This window comes from Tigriopus californicus, chromosome 5 (genome assembly GCF_007210705.1).
Source record: "Tigriopus californicus strain San Diego chromosome 5, Tcal_SD_v2.1, whole genome shotgun sequence".
Lineage (NCBI taxonomy): Eukaryota > Metazoa > Arthropoda > Copepoda > Harpacticoida > Harpacticidae > Tigriopus > Tigriopus californicus.
The window spans coordinates 3,870,476-3,890,286 of NC_081444.1; the positions used below are offsets into that span (position 1 = coordinate 3,870,476).

The 19,811-nt window shown below is 40.5% G+C and overlaps 2 protein-coding genes across 3 annotated transcripts; both read right to left on the minus strand.

Annotated features, from left to right (window-relative positions):
- Nucleotides 1–4,410: 4,410 nt before the first annotated feature.
- LOC131880501 (uncharacterized) lies at nt 4,411–5,152 on the minus strand. The gene is made up of 3 exons (XM_059227159.1): nt 4,992–5,152; nt 4,793–4,920; nt 4,411–4,707 (listed from the first exon to the last, which is right to left on the minus strand). The coding sequence occupies exons 1-3, from the start codon at nt 5,007–5,009 to the stop codon at nt 4,521–4,523; spliced, it is 333 nt and encodes a 110-aa protein (XP_059083142.1). The 5' UTR covers nt 5,010–5,152; the 3' UTR covers nt 4,411–4,520.
- A 4,306-nt stretch (nt 5,153–9,458) lies between these two features.
- LOC131880316 (DENN domain-containing protein 5B-like) lies at nt 9,459–17,300 on the minus strand. 2 transcript variants are annotated; one of them, XM_059226916.1, is made up of 11 exons: nt 16,663–17,296; nt 16,386–16,593; nt 14,917–16,246; nt 14,583–14,840; nt 14,140–14,346; nt 13,518–14,077; nt 12,547–12,990; nt 11,884–12,017; nt 11,366–11,626; nt 10,062–10,212; nt 9,459–9,995 (listed from the first exon to the last, which is right to left on the minus strand). In XM_059226916.1, the coding sequence occupies exons 1-11, from the start codon at nt 16,881–16,883 to the stop codon at nt 9,843–9,845; spliced, it is 3,927 nt and encodes a 1,308-aa protein (XP_059082899.1). In that variant the 5' UTR covers nt 16,884–17,296; the 3' UTR covers nt 9,459–9,842. The 2 variants fall into 2 exon arrangements, with proteins under 2 accessions (XP_059082899.1, XP_059082900.1); XM_059226917.1 differs by lacking the exons at nt 9,459–9,995; nt 10,062–10,212; nt 11,366–11,626; nt 11,884–12,017 and adding an exon at nt 12,038–12,174 and having other exon boundaries at nt 16,663–17,300.
- Between the last annotated feature and the right edge of the window lie 2,511 nt (nt 17,301–19,811).

Below are 19,811 nucleotides of genomic sequence, written 5' to 3' on the forward strand. Positions count from 1 at the left end.
GGAGTATGAAAGAGAGCGAGCGGGGATCAAAAGTAGCCTAGGGGGTAGGGTTGTATGTTACAAGTAATGGGAAAAGAATTGAAACATGTACCTTAGACTTGATTGACTTGAAATTGAAATTGATTGAGGCACATGTTCCTGTTGGTTAAATTTCTAGTCATGGAAACAATTGACGTGTTTTGTAGTTCATTTGGGGTATTAGAGTGACAAGAAAGGACTCGTAAAGAGATGAAGTATGCATAGAGTCTCTCTCTTACCAGATTTGAAGACATGGAAAAAGCACATAGCTTTCCGGGAGCAAGTTTTTTTCCTTCCAATTGTTCATGGACCATGATTCCGCTCCATAATCATCTCTTTGTAAGTTTGAAGTTCTAGCTTCAAAGTGGAGTGGAAAAAAATTCAATGGGTTCGCGACCAGTACATCAAAATCTCGACCAGGCCTCTTCATCCAAAGAACTAAATCGAAGAACTTGATGTTAAGATATTATTAAAAGCAGACATGGCGTTTAAATGATATTTCGACAAACCAATTTATGGCCATCTTTTTACTTTTTCTTTTAGAAAAATGAAGGGGCGAAGAGTACACTTCATCTTCCCGAAACCCTTTGGCAAAGTTGAAAGTTGATGTTGCAGCATTGTTTTGTACTTTCAAATCCAACAATTTACATTGACCAAGTGAACCTTGAAAAAACAAAATTCCAGTCTTGCAAAATTATGAGGAATGAAGTCCTCCATAAAAATTGGAGGATTGTAAAAAAAACCGTGTACGGCTTGGTGTGGGAAATACACTCTGGCATGTTATATTCCAAGTTGTGTTCATCCCAAGGAGCACTTAATTTTGATCAACTGAGCAAGTTTAAAAATCAAGAATCATCTGTTTCGTATTCTTTATTAGGTGTCTGGCAAAAGAAAAAATAAATAAAAGTTATCCAATAACATGTTTCCAAAAAATATTTCCAAGCTCCACAATACAATTAACAGAAATGGACTATTTTAGATTCATTGATTTCTTTCGGCTTCACAATCATAGTACCAAACGCAAAGATTGAATATCAATCAATTTCGCATTTTTAAATCCTTTTGGGCTTCGAATCAACTAGATTTTGATGCATCCCACGGAGATATTTTCAAGTTGTTTTTCAAGTACTGCAGTTAAAAAGCAATGAGTAGCTTTTGGACCACCTCATTCATGAATGGCAACTGAATTTCAATAAGCGAGGATATCTAAAATTGGCAAGGCCACATTCAATTGTTCCAAAAGGTTAGCTAGGGGCTTAATCTACAAAATTTTTGCTCTTACTTAGTGTGATGAGTAGGAATCATATATTGTTAACCTATTATTGCCACTTCCATGTTTTTTATCATTTTTCTTAAAAGCAAATTGGTTCTAAAAGTCTTCAATTTCAAAGCATCTAATGCTAATCTCATATTGGTATATATCTATTTTCCACATCACTTCCAACACAACGGGTACAAAAGCGTGTAACGAGAAAAAACGAAAGCAAAAAAAAAGGTCACAAACATATACGTGACCAGTAAATATGGGACCAGAGAAACGTGCTTACAAGTACAAAGCAATGCAAATATCGAATTCAAATTTTGAGCAGAGGTCGGTGAGGCATTTGTAATTCAACTTCTTTTCAAAAGCTTTCAAATGTTCTCCGCAATTAGGGATAACACGGGGCAGACCATAAGGAAACTGATTGTGGAATAATGGTTCATGCATTAGAAAGGACTAAATAAACATCAGTAGTATGATGCTTTTGCGAACTTTGGAACAAACCCCGGTCTCACAGATGAATTACATGGAATATTCCATCTTTGAGGCTGGGCCCGCTGGAGATTTTGTTGCTAGATGGCGATAATGCAGTCTTGTCAAAATTTGTCCTGTTGTAATAACTTAAATAGCTGAACAGAGGTTGGTGAGATATTTTCAATTCAACTCTCTTTTTCAAGGTTTTCACAATTAGTGATGACACGACAAAGACGTCAAAGAAACAGACAATATTATTCCCCACCATTTAATTGGCTGTGCTTTGTTGAATTTGTAGAATTTTTTATAAAATTTATTTATAGAATTTAAGGGTTATTAATATCGTCATAGATTAAATTAGATTAAGCTAAGTTAAGTTTAAAAAAGTAGGGCCAACAACTAAGTGAAGGAGAATGATGTTTACATATGAAAACTAATTCCAATAAGTCCATACCATTTGCTCTGGAAAACTGGCCTGTAGCAATGGAACCCCCGCCAAGGATGAAACAATGCATGTAATTCATCTGTAAGGCGATATCTTAAGGCAAACTTCACCAAAGTATCCTGGCAGTGAAGCCACAAGGCGGTACCCACAAAACTGATAAAGTTTTTGTGCAAATGCCAAGACTTCTAATAACGATTTTCGTTGTTACTGAAACAAAAGGAACAACTTTTGTAAAAATAAATCTTGCATTTTAGCTCAGAATAGAGTATTAATCCACTCAAAACCTACAACGAGATAATAGCTGGATTCTTCGATGATCAGCTTACCCCTCTCGTCTCACCACTGAGACGACTGCCACAGTGGTTCAAAAGCCTTTTTGAAGTCTATCAGAAGTATCCAAACAAATCTTGGTAGCTCTTCTCCATATGAGCGTTAAATTTGAGCCATAATTCAATAAATCAATAAGGTTAAAATTACTTGTTATGGTTTTTGCGAGGTAGAAGACTGTTAAGGTGGATTTGCGTATTTCTCTCAATACTTGATAAGGCATTTTGACCACCGTGGTGAGACGGGTGAGACGAGAGGAGGCGAGACGACCGTATCCAAGAATCCAGTTAATGTTTTAAAAAACGTAGTCAATAGATGTTGGGAGTAACCTTAGTTGCGTTTCCAACTACAATTTCAACCAAATCAATTGAGCTAATGATAAGATACCTCGCTTTTAAAGATTGCGTTTGCATCAAATTTGACTACAAATTGCTCGGGTTTTAACTTACAGCAATTGCCAAAAATTAGAATATGCTTTTTTATGCCTAAAATATAAATGGAAATATTTCACTTTTCTGAAGCAGGTAGAAAAACCCGAAAATAGATTGCAATAGAAGTTGAAACTTACTTAATGTCAACATTTCATAACTTTGATGCCACAATTGTCAATTGCACATTTAATCCACCTAAATTTTGAATTTTGACAAAATTCTATTGAGGTTGAATGAAAACATCGCTAGTATGTAAAAAAATAATTCTTGCAAAAAGTGACAAATTTGAAAATTAAACTGTCACATGTATCTCTCAAATACTTTAGCAACATGGTAGAATAGTGTAGCTTTTGGCACTTAAGTAAAATGAAAGGCAATTTTACATGTTTTGGAAGTTTTAAGTGACTTTTTTTGCTACTTTTGCTTTAAAAAAATCTTAAGGAAAATGGAAAAATGATATCTCTTGTCGTTTTATTGAAAAAGACAATATTATGCCTTGGAAATAACTGGACACATAGTTAAGCCACTTTTCGATCTTTTACGGTGTAAAACGCAACTTTCAACTTGTAATGATTAAGCATCTGATTAATAGAAGTTTATGAAATTTTAAGTCAATACACAACTAAGAGTATGTTTAATACTGATTAACTTCGTTTTTGACAATGATGTATTTCAATGTACTTTTAACTGATTGAACACACTAACACACTTATCTGAGCTCCTTTGAACATGTGTATTTCACAAAAGTTGTTCCTTTTGTCTCTTTGACAATGAAAAACATATCTTGATGTCTTGGCATTCGAGCAAACACTTAACTAGAAAATGTAACCACCGTGGCCAGCAGGTAAGCCACTTAATAGCGCAGAAGGCCACCATCAAGAGGAGACCGTGCGTTCTAGAAGCAAAAATTGTTTCAAGTCCTGCCTTAATTGTAAAAACCTTTGAACCAAAGGTGATTTGAAAATGTCTCACCAACCCTTCAATTTGATATTTTGCACAATTTGTCGTTTGACTATTTTTCAGGTATCTGCCCTATCTCTTTCTTCCCCAATTGAAAAAGGGAGATTGATTAACGGTTACTATTTTTCTTGTAGTAAAAGTAACGTTGCAACGATATCTCCATTTAGGATTTCTTCATACATTTTCCAAGCAACGGACAAAAGGGAAAAAAAAGTATTAAGAAATTGAACAATTGGCAGTAACTTTTTAGTGTCAAATATGCTCAAACACATTATAACACCTATTTTTATGTTTCATAAGTAATGGTAACCACAACAACAACCTATTTTATTCAGGTTTCCGAGTGGACCTTTTACCGTTCAAAGTTGCTTATTCATGAAGAACTTGCTCAGAATCAAGAACAAGGTAGGATGCGAACCAGGATATGCCAAGACAATGCTAGGTTTGGCATGAAGACAATGATTGCTCTTATTCTCAGAAATAAGTAAGACGTCTTTCAAGATTTAAGTATATTTTTATATTTTTTTTTTAGTTCAGTTCATGTTGTTCACGTATCACATAGAGATCAGGCATCTATTTTTGAGAATAAAAATCAAGCACATGTTCACTTTTGGATGGCCTCCAAAGACTTCACCAGATTGACCAATGGACCAGCCGACGTTTTCAAGAATTCGGCCGTTTTCTCCAAAACCGCAATTGAGTTGGCCACGTTAAACCGTGTGTCGGTGTCAAATCCCAAAGCTGGTCCCACACCCAAGATCAAAGCGTCCACATCAGCTTGAGGCAGCTCTCTAAATGGACAGGAATAGCAACCACATCAAGCCCCTGTATGACCCACGGCATTTCCAAGAACAAGGCCAATCTTGACAATCTTACCTGAGTTGAGCAGCGGTCTCCTCCAGCCTTTTTGCTCCGTCCAGTTGTTCCTGGATCACTTCATCCGCACTGAGAGGGGCGTTTTCGCCCTGGGGACGAGCCAGACTGACGGCCAAAAGGCAGGAGAACTGCAGGATAACAAAAAGGTACATGTTAGGAATTAGAACACTCTTTTTTTTTATTTCGCCTTGTCACTTACCACAATAAAGCTCTTCATGATGTGAATAGTGTGGATTGGCAATGCTGACTGATTGTGACTGTCAAACGAGTCTCAGTCTTATACTTATACCTTTGTCCCGAACCAATGACTTGATCTACTTTTACTTGTCCGACCGGTCGCTTTTCGACAGATGAATGGTTGGGTGGTTGGTGGGTTGGTTGGTTGTCCAACCGGCGGACGCGCATCCCAACCACAACCAACGAGGAACATGTAACAAATATGGGGTGATGCTTGACACTTACGTAACACACACTCGTACAGCAACCATTTGGCATGGCATGGTGGTTGGTGGTGTGATTTCGATAATCTCGTCCAACATGAAAGGAAGTTAGTAGTATCAAGACCTGAGGGGCTATCATATATTTTGTACTCGAGAATGTTACAGAGTTAGAAAGAGAAAGAGAAAAGACCTTTATAATTTGTTTGACTTCCCTCTTTTATTTGGCCATTGTTTTCTGATTGGGTTCGACTGTCCATGCCTTTGTTGCCTAATCTATGAGACTGGTTTGGTAGAGCCCCATGGTAAGCATGGAACGTTTGCAAAGTGTTGATTGATCGAATCAAAAGTGAGGAGTATTAGAACAATCAAATGAAGGTTACTTATTTGGATGACATGGTACATTAGTCAAGTATTATGGGAGGATCTGGTCATAGGACATCTCAATGTCCGGTGACTGATTACAAGAGGGCGAAAAAATATGTCCTCCAAAACGACAAAATAAGATGTCATTGTGTCCTCAGAAATACCAAAAAATGTCCTCAGAAATACCAAAAAATGTCCTCAGAAATTCCAAAATAAGTCCTAAGAAGTACATTTTTATTTCAGCTAGCTTTATTGAAATGTGTGTTGACATACAAGATTTTTTTTACGTTCCCAAGAGAACTGTTCGTCGCATATCTTACAGAAGAGTCGTAAGTTATGCAATAACTTGATTTGGTACTCGTCCTTTGTGTTGACATCCTTTATCCATTTGAGTTTGGCATCTTGGCTGGCACACTTTGGATGCATTTCTTTATTTTTCTTGTGTGGAACCAGAATAGTTGGAGCCAGTCAGGCAGCCCAGAAAGGAGCCTGCTTTGGCCTGCTTTGGCCTGCTTAGCCCTGCTCAATTTTTCTTTAAATTGTCAACATTAAAATAGTGTTGCCATATCCGTGTTTGAAAACAAAATTAGGTTGCTTCAAACGCAACAAATCTAACCCCCACATAATAAAAACACTTCGCGAATATTTCTAGTGCTATTTTATAAATATTATTTATCAAAGTGATCATTTTATTAGTAAATTTAAATGCAAGCCTTTTTACCTTTTCCAAATGCTATTTATAAGTGGGGTTTTAAAATGTATTAAAAATGACATCTCTAATTACAAACCTTTCAGATCCTAGCACACTAGCCCTGCCCAAGCCTTTACAACCATAAGCAATGGCTTTTCTTTAAAAAAATCTACTTAAATGTCACTAAAACAGCAAAACATGTCCCTTTTCGACGAAAATCCCGAAATATGTCTTGTAGGCCAAAAAACTGGCAAAATATGTGAAATATGATGTCTTTATGTATTGGCATATTTTTTCGCCCTCTACTGATTACTGTCGGTACGTGGTCCAACAGGGTGGCTCCAATGTTCAGTAAGTCCAATGTTAGACGAGAAAGTGTTGGGAATTTCATCAGAGAGGACGTTTGTGTTGGGATTGCCGTCAGAAGTAAAGTGTTTTTCAAAAATTCAGAGGGCAAATTGTTCAGCGTGTTAAAAAGCTTTGGCCCTTATTCGAGGAATGACATTATGAGGAATTATAGTTTCATTTTTAGGAATAAAGGCCATTAAGGGTCAAAGACTAAATTTGATTTCATCTGAGCTTAAATTTAGGCTTTACGTAGTGATAGCAATGACAAAAAAGGAAGCATTTACTTTTGAAAGGGAAAAAAAATCAAAGAAAAATCTGACGAGTTTTGGCGAAAGTGCGGAGTGTGTCTGAAAACCTGAGCATTTTAGTCTTCTCCAGCACTGCTGATTAGTCAAAAATACTTTGGAAATTTATGGAGTGCTCTTTGGAATAATATTTTTCATTCTTGAAATGATTGTCTGAGAGACATGACGTGATCAAATACAGGGTGCTTCAAAGTAAAGATGCAACAAATCATGAACATTTTGTAACTCTAATGGAGTTTGAAAAGCAAATATATACCCAGCCTCCGAAAATGCAATATGGGCCAATCAGTTTGATAAGTGCTTATTTATTTGCTCATTTGAAATCGAAAAGCATTCTTGAAACAAACAAGATCTCATTCAACAGCCCTTTCACAGATATGTGCTGAGCTTTGAAATGCCAAAACTCTTGACACAATCATTCAATGGGGTTGAAATTTGATGAAGCAAAATATGGGAATATACAAGGGTTGCTCGTTTGTTGATTGCGACACAAAATAACAGTTCTCGTCTTGAGGGTGCTTGTTTTTATATTCCTTGGGTTCCTGGGGTCGAGTGAAATGGTTTCAAACGAGATGAAATTTCGTTCAATGACCTTTTACGTCACTTAGATCATGAACCACTGGAATCTTCCATTGGTTCATGGTTAGATAATGGATGGCGATGAAATGGAACAGGTTTCATTCATTAAAAGTTAGGGGTAGTCCTCCAAAATAATGGAACGTTTGATGGGCATATCCAGTTGAAAGTAGGCAAGTCTTTTCAAACATGTGATTGAATGTATTGGATTTTCAAGCCCAGAAATAGTACCACAATGCTGATTTTGTACTGATCGATTCTACAGCCACATCTTAGACCTTAAAAATCTAGCAGTTGGAACACTGAAGTTGTGGTGAAGTCCTTTGTTTATATTGAGCTCTCCATTGGTTAATTTTCTGCTCACTTTTGTTCGCTATTATAAGGCAGATTTGGTCTATTTTGTGCACAAAATTTCAGATCAACTTCATATTCCAAGGAATTGCCAGATCCACCAACTTGAGCTCATTAGTCGACCAAATATCAAATATCAAATTACAAATGAAGTAGAAATGTGATTACATTCCCTGGAGCGCTAGTACCAACCTGCGCAAAAAGCAAATATCTGAGTAGGTTAAGATTAAACATATGTAAAGTTACACGATACCAAGGAAAGTGTACGAAAGCTGATGTTGCTTGGTTACTGAAAGATCCATTAAGGTTTTTTTTCGTCCCTGAGATTAGAGTAGTGAATGTTTTGGTTTTTGGTGCTTGTTTGCGGCCTCTAATTGATATAATCCGTAAATACATCCCCAAATGTAAGCATTGGCTTATGGAACAAAATGGGCTATGAGGGTCTTGTGCTCGAGGTTGAAATCGATTAAAAGTTTTCGATCCAATAGGCCAATGTTCGATAATGGAGCAATATTTGACAAACAAAAGCAACAGAACAGACCTTAGATCAAAGAGACCACTTCAATGAAAGTAGAGAAAAGGCCTCCAAAATATAACCAAACAGAACCATCTCCCATTTGGTCAAAAGCGCGATTCGGCCAAAAATTATTATTAGAGATGGGGAAAATAAGCCAGATTTTTCTCAAAAAATCTGATCATAGAATTTAGAAACATATTTAATCGGCGCCAAAATTGCAAAGATACACATGCTAAGGATAAGTTTCTTTGAAAGAGAATTTTCACTTTTAGCACACCATCTTATAAACTGCCAACATTCAACATGAGTTGTATGCAGTTTTATCGTATCACAAAGCGTATCCTAATTTTAAGCCACTATTTAGAAAAAAGCATTTACCTTTGACGCAGAGTCCTTCCAATTTTTTATTCATTCAAACGATAAACAAAGATCGATATTCACTTTGCCTTCAAAAATGCAATTCATTCTTGAATTGCTGCCTGCAAATATTCGTAGGTCGTATGTAGGCGTTAATCCTGCAACGGGATTTAAGTCAGACTTGGATAAGATTTCAACTAAAATACCTGATCAACCAACCCTACATTCAAGGGCCAGTAAGATCCGCCAACTCTAATTCGTTGGCAGATAAGACATTTTTTCAATTGAAAGCTAAATAAAATATAATTCGCAACTTTTCTTTTTTTATGTGGAACTGCTGGAGACTCCATTCCCAGGAGCGAAAAGAACTGATTGCTGAAGTTGATCAACTAAACTCAACAAAGTCAAAACAAAAAAAGGCATTGGAAATTGCATAATTGATAGTGGCGATATTTGTTTTAAATTTTGGGGTTGGTTGTACACAAATGTCCCACCCAGAGATAAACTTTTTTCCTGGTGATGTTTTTGAATCAAAAAGTGTCTCTTTATCCAATTCTGATCTCAGTGTGGTTACTTTCCATTTTGACCAACCTTGCTTACTCATTTTGTCGAATCAAACAAGCAATGAAGAAATAAATAGTCATATATAATAAATTTCCTCTTGTTTCAGACCTGCAGAGGAGTCGGTCAGTTTTTTTCATCAAACTCTTGCGTGATGTTTTGTTGGAAATAGATTTATTGTTCTTCAGTGTTGACCAAATTGACTCAATACTCGGCTGTTGAAGCCAGTATCGTATGCAGGTGTACCAGTATAATATCAATAGTGTGTTGACATGGAAATGAACAAAGTATGTTTGACAATTTGAGAGTGCAGTTGGGGCATTCCCCACTGAAATGCAAATCAATTGTTTCCGAGATCAATCATAAGCCTTGAAAGCAGGGACTAGAACAAAACTTAAAGTGTTACAACCGTTGCTCTCATAATCAATCTAAAAGACAAAAGCCAAGCGTTGAATGTGCTCATAATTGTGGAACATTGGCTCCTCAGATCTAGGGGTTGGTTTCACGGAGGGGAAAGAAAGCTAGGCTTCTTTGAGATCGCTTATTTCCTATTGGTTAAAATCAAGTTGTGTTCCTCGAAAGTGGCCTTCATGGCCGGATCCACGGGCACTGAGATGTCTTCCAACGCCTCCAGAATGTGAGTCAGGAACGAGGCCAGATTAGGATTCCTGAGGAACGAATTCTCCTCGTACAACTGAAAAGAGGCCAACAAAGTGTGAAGGGCTTGTTAGAGTCAACAAGAGAAAATAAGTCCTCTCACCTGTTGGGCAGCGATGGCCTTGGTCAAGTCTGTTATGATCTTGCCCAGTAGTCGATCATAGGCGGCCAAACAAACGAAGAGCTGAAATTTGTCGTCTTTGCCCAATCTCGAGCACGTGGTCTCAATGCGGGTTACAAGTTTGGTGTACATCCTATAAAAATCGTGAAGATGGAACTCATGCAATGGCAAGTCAAGAAGAAGGAGTTTGGCCAAGCTCTGGCACAACTCTAAACTTGTCGGTTAAGATATGATGGGAAGTTTGGGAGTTACGCTCATAAACCTGACAGGTGGTTAGGTAGGAATGGAAGTTGGAATACAAATGCTTGCTTGGAGCTTGTTTGACCAATGGGATTAGTGGAACACATATCTTCGCTGCAATCTAGTTAGATCTCAAATAGAGACTACAAAAGTTGCTTTAGTACTATTGCCTTCAATAAATGAAGATTTCGTATATTGAATGACTTTGAAAAACTTGACCACAATCTCAAAAAAATATCGGGGATTAAAATTTCAAGATTCATGCAAAACTGGATGAGGCTAGAGAGAAGATCGCGAGTGGACCTTGGATAATTCAGATTGCTGTTAAGCCTCAAGTACATTAATTTGATGCATATACTCCGGCATTCAAATGAAGATTAATTTGGTCTTAAGTATGCCATTCCAGCTAATCCCCATCTTTGGATGGAAACGTTTCCAAATATCATAAACATACGACTCATACATACAACGTGCTTTCAAAAGCAAAATGCACTGCTTTACATTTTTAAAATTATTGGTTGAACACCTGATGTTGACAAGTTTGAAATATGGCGCCGTCAATTTGCATAAATTTCGGAAAATAGCTTTAATTTGATTAAGCTATTTTCATTTGGCCCAAGCATGTTGACGCCACCCACTAGTGGTTGATTTTGCATTCCAAGATATTTGGACAAAAAACACATCTGAATGTCGCTAATGTTGAAAATGGCCCGAATCTTTAGAGATTAGGTTGACCGTAGGGCGTTGTTGTCTTGTAGCTTTTTGACCTTCTTGGCGTTTTTCTCGGTCAAAAACATCACTCGGAACTTGTCGGGGTTATCGCCAACATGTTTGGGCGAAATGGAAATAGCTAATTCAGAAGAAATTGAATTTAACAAGAGGTACTAAGAATGGGCCTTGTGACTATTCAACTTTGGCAAAAAAAGCCTTTCAACCAATAATTTTAAAAAATATAGAGCGAATGCATTTGACTTTGAAAGCACCTCGTCCACCTAGAGACCCTGGATTCAGAGCCTAGATCCTGCCTTGAGCATCTATACTCGTACCTGGTGAATTGTTTGGCTCGAGGTAGAGTATTTTGTGGCGTGTTGGATCCGGGGGTTCTTTTGGGCGAGTCCAATAAATTGGACAAACTTGAGTTTCGTCGCGGATTCTCCAAAGTATTTGAGCCGCGTTTGGGCGAGTTCAACGGTGAGTTGGGCATTTGCGAGATGAAATGAGCCATGGAGTTGTTGAAGTCCATCGTGACCTTGAGGAAGAAGTCCCAAACCGATAGATTCCGTCCAAACAAACGCGCCGACTTGAAGCTGGAAATGCAACAATGCAGATATTCGAGACCTGAACTACAAATATTGGGCCATCATTTCCCGCAAAACCCCAATGTCAATGAGGAAAGTCAGATTTGAGCCTCGAATCGAGTAGCTTGTGGGGGAGAGCATTTCATTCTCGACAAGGCCGTTCGGATGGGTTTTGAGTTAATTGAAGGCAAATATTGGCTTACCTGTCCGATATGGACGATTCTAATTAGGAAATGAAGAACTAGCGGCGGACAATGAGAGCTTACCCAAAAGTGAAGATGTGAATAAGAGCATGGACCAGACCGTGCTCGCCACACATGAGATGAGCATAACTGATCTTCTCATTCAAGCTCTTGTGGTAAAACTTGATGATTCGATTGATGGCATCGCCCAGGCGAGTCTGCAACAAGTGGGTACGTGTTCCATCGAATCGTGACAATCTTAACAGATACTGATTGAGGTGGGTATCATTTTTTTTGTATTTGACGTTCAAGACTTTGAGGCCAATTATTAATCTTCTTTTAGATCAAAAACTTTTAACTTAAACATAAAAGGAGCTGGAAAAAAGGAAATAAAATTTTCTTGAGTTTTTTGAGTTTTATCGCAAAAGGATGCAACCACTGAAACTAGTGCACCTAAGTGCATCTAAATTTGAAGTAATATGTGCAATTACTAAAAGGCAACAACAAAGTTTCATAGAAGAGATAAGACTAAAAGTTGCTGTATAAAGCTCTATTAAACTAAAAAAAATCATTCGCGACGGAGAATCAAAATTCGGCGAATTAAACTTCAACTAATCTCATCCGTTCATTTTCGACATATTACAAACAATACACAATTTCAAAAAATCAAGCACACGTTTTGATTCAAATGTCACCGTCATATCACAAGAAAATATTTACCCAGAGAACCCTCAATTTCGTCCCTACCTGCAGCTCCACGATCTCATTCTCAGGTTCCTCAGCTTTTCCAGCCAAAGCAGGGCAAGCATGTTCAGGTGGATAGGCACAGATCTGGACAAGGTTCTGCAGATTGGCATCCTTGGCCACTGGGTAGCCCACCAAATATCGCTCAGTGGACCCATCATCCACACTCTGACCCAACCAACGACCACAACTGAATTTGTAGGTCTGTCCGGTGAACTCATTCCGCAACAGGACGTGCTCAATGAGCCAATTGGGCGTGGATCCGGCATTGTCATGGCCGACCCGCATGCTTGTAATGACGCCGAGGTTCTTGGTCCAGAACGAAAAATGAATCGTTCCTCGAGGAATGCGAATGATCGAGGTCTCCCCATAAGACCCGACCACATGAATCCATACGTTACTCGTGCACGGATTGTGACCCGATTTGGATGACGGAAAGATTAGAACCTGAGATCAGAGACATTCGTGAGAAGGGGTCAATGAATGGAGATTAAATGATCAAGACTGATCCTGCGCACTTTTCGATGGGATAATGTCAAATTTTTGCTCTGAGCAAGTGAATTGCGGGCATCCAGTGAGGTCTTAAAAATTTTTGGGATGGAGTTTCGACAACTATAGTTAAAATCACAGGTTAGAAGTGATCTCAATCACACGCACAACTGAGTCAGCTAAGGTTGGTTAATAAAAGTCTCAGAAAGAGAACAAGTATACATGAAATCCTGGGTATATCACTTTAGAACTATCTTAATTCTCGCAATAAAGCTAATCCTTCAGATTCAGACCGGTATACTTGAAAGCCCTTCTTCAATTTGAGCTTTTCTACAAAAAGATAACATTACCGAGATCGATCTGTGCGCTGGATTCTTAGGTGAGCTACTAAAAGCCATCCTGGTTAAAACCCTTGCAAAGCCGTGCTTTAGAACAAAGGAATTCATATGGGCATATACCACCTATCAATCGATCGTCGTCCTTACTTGGTACAGGAGACTGGAGTTCGGGTAAGCATTGGTAAAGCACGAGAATTCGACCGTGGTGAGTGTCTCCAAGTAGTACAAGCTCTGTTCGCGCTCGTCCTCGGATCTCAAGAACGAGTATCGTTTGTACAAGTGCTTCAACAGTACGGGATCGCTGGCCAAAACGTGGAGAAACTTGGACAAGCACTTGCGCTCCAGAGCTAACCGAATCCACGCCCGAGCATATCCGATATCAGTCTTGATCTCGTGAATCGTGGACACATTGTGCACCATGGCCATGAGGGTGGAGTCGAAAGTGGGCGTCCGGCGGTTGGGATTGTTTAGTACCTGAACAGGGCGGGCGTGGTCGGGTAGGAGGAACGGCTTGCTCTTGATCAATGGACTGTAGAAGGATTGCGTGCCCAAGGTGCCCTTGAACCGCATCAACTTCTCGTTGGCACGACCGAACTTGTGGAGAAAGTGCCAGAGCGAAGACTTGCCTTGGCGGTTCTGAAGGCCGTGGCTCCAGATGCGCTCGATGAGATCGCACACACTGGCCACTAACATGTTCTCTTCACTCCCTGTAAAGTGAGACCATGAGTTTCCGGGATGTCAACTCGATCATCGGGTCACCTAAATGTACCTGAAAACTGGGCCCCGTGACCCCATTCGACGGCCTCTTGGCCGAGCTTCTCGAGAAGGATCCGTTTGGTTTTGCATTTGCATTCTTTCAAGAGTTGATGGACGAAAGTCCAGTTGGCTTCCGCGATGGCCGCGGGACTAGCATTTAATAACGAGATCTTCTGGGATGGCAACAAACCCGGATCGATTGACTTGGACTTGCGATCGCCTGGAAGATGTGATACAAGCATGAACACGTCTACCCGGATCAATCGCACTATTGAAATTGTGACAAAGCGTATGTGTTAAGCCAGAGGAATCAAAGCATCTACTTCTCCGCTTCTTGGACAAAGGCCACAACATGGTTGTCTTGAGCGAGGACCAAAGGAGACCTTGATAATGCACGAACTTTTGATGACAACGCCGGTCAAGAATTAGACCAGGAAATGATTACGGCAGCTTTACCTCTGACGAATATGGCTGAGTTGGTTTTGCCTTCGAACTTGGAAGGATCCAGGAGTGGAAATACCCCGGGTGTGACGGTTTTTTGGTGTTGCCGTTGCTGAGATCCCGCAGAGTGTTTGGCATTCTGGTTGGACTTTTGGGGCGTGACCGTGAGCTCAACCTTCTTGAGGCGTTTAGTCAGGGCTTCGCTACTGATATCCAAGCTCTTATCACAGGGTTCGTACGTGGGTGTCCGTACCAGACTATCTCCAAATCGGTCTGCCAAGAAAGAAAACGATCGTGCCTCATGAAATATAACAAGGCCTTTGAAAAGCTGAAGTGATGCCAGACTAACCTTTTAACTGGACTAATCGGAGGTCGAAAGGCGTCTCGATGATGATCTCCTGGCTCATTTTATCGATGCACTCATCAATGAACGTGGAGAACATCTGAGTCTCCAAGAACCCCGAAAGAAAGGGTAGATGGCTCTGCTTCTGATCGCTCAGAAAGGAGATCTTGTCAAAGTTCTGCTGGGTCTCTTGCTGTTGAGGGGTGAGCGAGGAATCCGATTCGTCGGCTAATATCACAAAGTGCTCGTAGGACAGAAACATGTGGACGAAGCGGTTGCAGAACACCTCCCGCAGGGCATTGTTCAATTTGAGTCGATCATACTTGGGTCCTCCTCCGGTGAACGGTTTGGCCGCACTGATGGATTCGAACTTGTTGATCATCTGATTCAATTGCTCCATGGTATCCGAATTATCCAGCATTTGGCTCTGACCCCCGCCATTGGAGGACTCGAGATTCTCCCTCGTTTCGATGGCGTGCTCTTTTAGTACAATGGCTCCGTCCTTGCCGCCGAATTGGACGATCGTGTTGCGGATTTCGTCAATGAACTCCGGCTGATAGGGGAATTCGGGGATCTCCTCGGGTAACTCCAACTCGCCATTGTCAATGTCAACGATGCAAACGCAGCCTTTCTTGGACAACTCGAGATCATGGGTGCGTCTCAAGAGCCCCATGACATAGGGTACGGGTGCATCCAGGAAGTTCTCCAGATTGGGCGGTAGAATTGGCACGTACACGTGTTGCCAGGCGAACGGGTAAAGCAAAGCCGTAACGGACTCGCACACGAGCATGAGCTTGTCGCACTCTTTGGAATAAACAAGCACTTGATGCTCCAACAGGATGCAAATGAAGAGTGAGATGGCGTTTTCGATCCCCAGGATGTCGAAGAAATCGAGCAGATTATAATCGAATAGCGGAAGCTCGAGCGGTATCCGCGGCATGCTCAGCGTCACCGCATCGCCTAAGCACCAAAAGCGCACGGATCGCCCGTTATTCGGCACGGGAATATCGTTGACGAGGTTCGAGACCAAACCTTCCAAGACTTGGATATCAAAATCGCTCTTCTGGATGTACTTCTGCATCGTGCTCAAGATCTGATGGGCAATACTAACCAGGGGCTCGGAGCAGAGCACGGCGATGGCCTTGGTCACGTACAAGGTGTTCTTGCGGTAATCGTAGGTGGCCGAACTCAGATCTAAGGTGGACGTGGAAAGACGAGATTGTTGGTAATGTCGGGGTAGCGATCGCGACCGCTCTGAAGGCGCCCGAGCACTTCGAGGGCGGACTCGATCGGTGCGTTTTAAAGTCCCGCCCTCAGCCTCAGTGGAGTACATTTTCTACGGATAGATAATCAAGTGTTTGCCTTGAACCACATTAGAAACAGAGAGACACTTAATATAATCACACGTGATTTTCCCGCCACGTGTGATTATATGAGACACGAACCCGTTTCGTTGATCGGGTACATGTCCTTACCTGGAGGGTGTGGACGGCGTGACAAATGTTGCTGTCCGTGACCTCCTCATAGAAGCTCAACGACACGCCGTACAGTTTGTCGCCATTGGCCTTGGTGACCACAAAGGAATGCGACTTATTGGGACAGTTGGCGATCTCGCGCTCCGTGCAAAACCGCAGCCCCTCCGGCATCAGCAATCGACTCATGGCATCCGGATTGAAACAAGACCTACGGGCATTCAATCACCGATTACCACCATTCCCACTCAATACAACCCATCGTCTCCCACAGCCTTACCCCAGATCTCGCTGCGGCATAATCCGTAATAAGGTAGGTTGATAGGCCCGTTCCATGGGGTTAAAGTCCGACGAGCTAGCCGTAGACGAGCGGGAAGATCCGGAGCACGAGGACGACCCACAATCCCCGCCCCCACCCGAGCCATTTTCCACCGCTTCCAAGCCCGTCGTCACGTCCAAGCCACAGATCAGAAAATTCCGAACCAACACGGTGGAACTCATGTCTGGCAACGAGCGACCCCGGGGTGGATCACGGCTCCAATCAGGCCATGGTCAAGGCCCAAACCCTCGGAAGAACAGCTTCAGCTTCGCTCTCAAAACGAACTCGCTGCAGAGGCTGAAGAGGCTGCGGCGATACAAGAGGCTCTCTCTTTCTCCTGGCGGAGAAGGGCGAAGGGCAAAGGGCGAGGGTAGAGTCCGCAGGGAGTATTAAAGAAGGCAGAGCTGGAACGAGGAAAGGACACTCACTCACTGAACAGTGAGCAGTGAGCAGCGGGTATGTATCCACTGAGTCCGTGTCAGTGCCGCCGAGATCAAGAGGCTCTGGAGCGTTGGCCAGGACGAGGAGGCGTCTTTCTCACTGTCGAAGCTCACATTGCAAGTCCATCAACACAACTTGGTCGGAGAACAGACTTGGAACTTAAAAGAGAAGCGTTTTGACGTATGAAAACTTGGTCCGCTAGGCTGTTACCTCAGACGTAGATAAAGAGAGCATGGATGGGAATCTCGTGGATGGGTAGAAGCTGTCATGTCATTGAAGACAATTCACATTGGTGATCATTTGAGAGTGGAAGATGTTGATGTGGTGGAAAAAATGAAATAAATGCATTGGGTACAGATTTAGGCGAAATCCATTGGGGTTAATTGAGGACGTATTTCAGATTGGTTGTGGAGAAACCCCATTCCAGATCATGTGGGTGCTCATCGAAGTTATCAGTGAGTTTACAGCGTTCAATAAGCTTGAAACTCCAATAATCGAATTCCTTAAATGATCAGTTGATTATAGGCTTAGCTGGCCTTTGGGCCCTGTATTTATAATTCAAATACAGGGGACTAACTGGCCCAAGTTAGAGAACTTAACTGACTTGCTTAGAAATTGTGAAAGAAGGCTTGACTCCTTACCTGATCCGGTAAACTACTTTGATTGCCATCAGAGTTGAATTTTACTTCTTGTGTTTGACACTGTCTAAGCTGCTTACTTTAATTTTCATTTTTTAGCATTCTATAACTGTTTCAAGAATTGTCGACATTTTGCCTCTTTTACCAGAATGCAAAAAAATGTTAATTGTTACTCGCGTGCACCTCATTCCCTATGACGATCAGAGCTGAAAAAGTAGATAGGACAATTTCAAATAATCATTTGTTAGTGATTTGCAATTTCTCGAGTTACTTGGTGTTTTTGACAATTTTGATTCAATTCCTTCAGAGTTACCTTTGTTTTTGTAGTTTTCGTCCTGAGGAGGATAAAAGAACACCAGGGTATTTAGACTCTGTGAAAAGCAACTTTTAAACATAGAATATCTGCTTTCTGAATTAGTCTACAAAGTATTTGAAAATGTCATTCCGCTCGCTAGATATAAATTTCATAGCGCTTTTTGAGTCAATTTGGGGATTACGTTTGATTGGATGGTAAGTTTGGCGATAAATGATAATCTGAATGCTTTTCACAACTGATTTGACTCCGATGTACAAACATTTTGATCTGTGTGTTCTGTTTGTGAGAGAGAAATTTGACGCACGGACGGACGGACGTGCTGGGCTGAATATTTTTGTGATTAAATTCCTAGGGTATGTTTTTTAAAGCACGAGTATAAGAAACCGGATGACACGTTGCTACCTGAGTTTAAAATGATAGCCTAAGCTCTCCTTGTGTCAAGTGTCTGAATTGACCAGGGCTTTAGCTGTTCATAAAAAATAATGCATACGACACACATGTCCCGTACCTTTAAGCCAAATGTGGAATTCGTTTCTTGGTGATCTCATGAAATAAGGGACACAATCATGAGAGAATAAATGCTGATTGCTTGATACACCATTTTTTATGATTTTCTCTAACGTCATCCAACCTAACTGAGCCAAAAATAATGATGGATGAACTATTTTAAGAGGATATGTTAGGTTATATTTATAGCTTAAAAACCTAGTCCTAATTTAACCTGGTGACACATGGGTATGGAATGACTAGGTTTTTCTCTTCAATATCAAACATAAAAAAATGGTCTACTAATTGATTGAAAATAACGCTTCTAAAAATGTAAACATTGTATTTGGTGTGCTCGTACAGTGCTAATATTATTTTTAAATTGGCCCAAAAGGACCACAAAATCGGACTTACACCATCATTTTATCACTTAGCTAGAAGCAGTCTCTTTATCAAAGAATGTAGAATCTGCAAAGTCTGGAGCACATACACGTGTACAACTGCAACTCAAAATGCACCCAAAAGATGGGCGTCACATGTAGTAACAATTTTCTTAATCGATAATTTAGTAAGACCATTATAATTCATTGTTACCAAAATTTTGCCCCTCCCATTCTTCATGGCCAAGTTCGATGAAGAAAGACTCGCCCATGACCTGAATAAACCTTTCCGCCTCATGAAGTTGGCCTGGCATGATATTCACATCGTTGTTGTGGGTCCACAAAATTTGCCATGAATTAAGCTAAAATGTGATAACAATTTGTAAAAAAATCCGAAACAATCTTAACTTCACCAGTCAAATCATAACTTTACGATTCCCCTAAGTTATAATGGCACTGGCTGCGAAAATTATTGCTCGGAAATGTAATTGCAAATACGAAATTATGTTTCCCTTACAGTTACAATATTGGTACGATACCTATGAAAAAGAAATGTATGTAAATGCAAATAAGGATAAATTGAAATATGTATACAAGAATACAAATGATATTTGTTTCCCGTCAAAGGAAGGGTTCATGAACAATATCAGGCAAATCCAGGAATGATTGATTGCGGATATGGGCCCCTTTCTTCAGTGGTTACTGTAGTGATTTGTTGACCAACTTTTCTATCTTGGTATTTACTTCATGTAAGCACTTTACGTACTTTGTTAATTCATTTCTTCAGATATCGTAATTATTACTTAACACGGATGTGGAACAAACATATTCGAGTTTTGTCGAATTTCC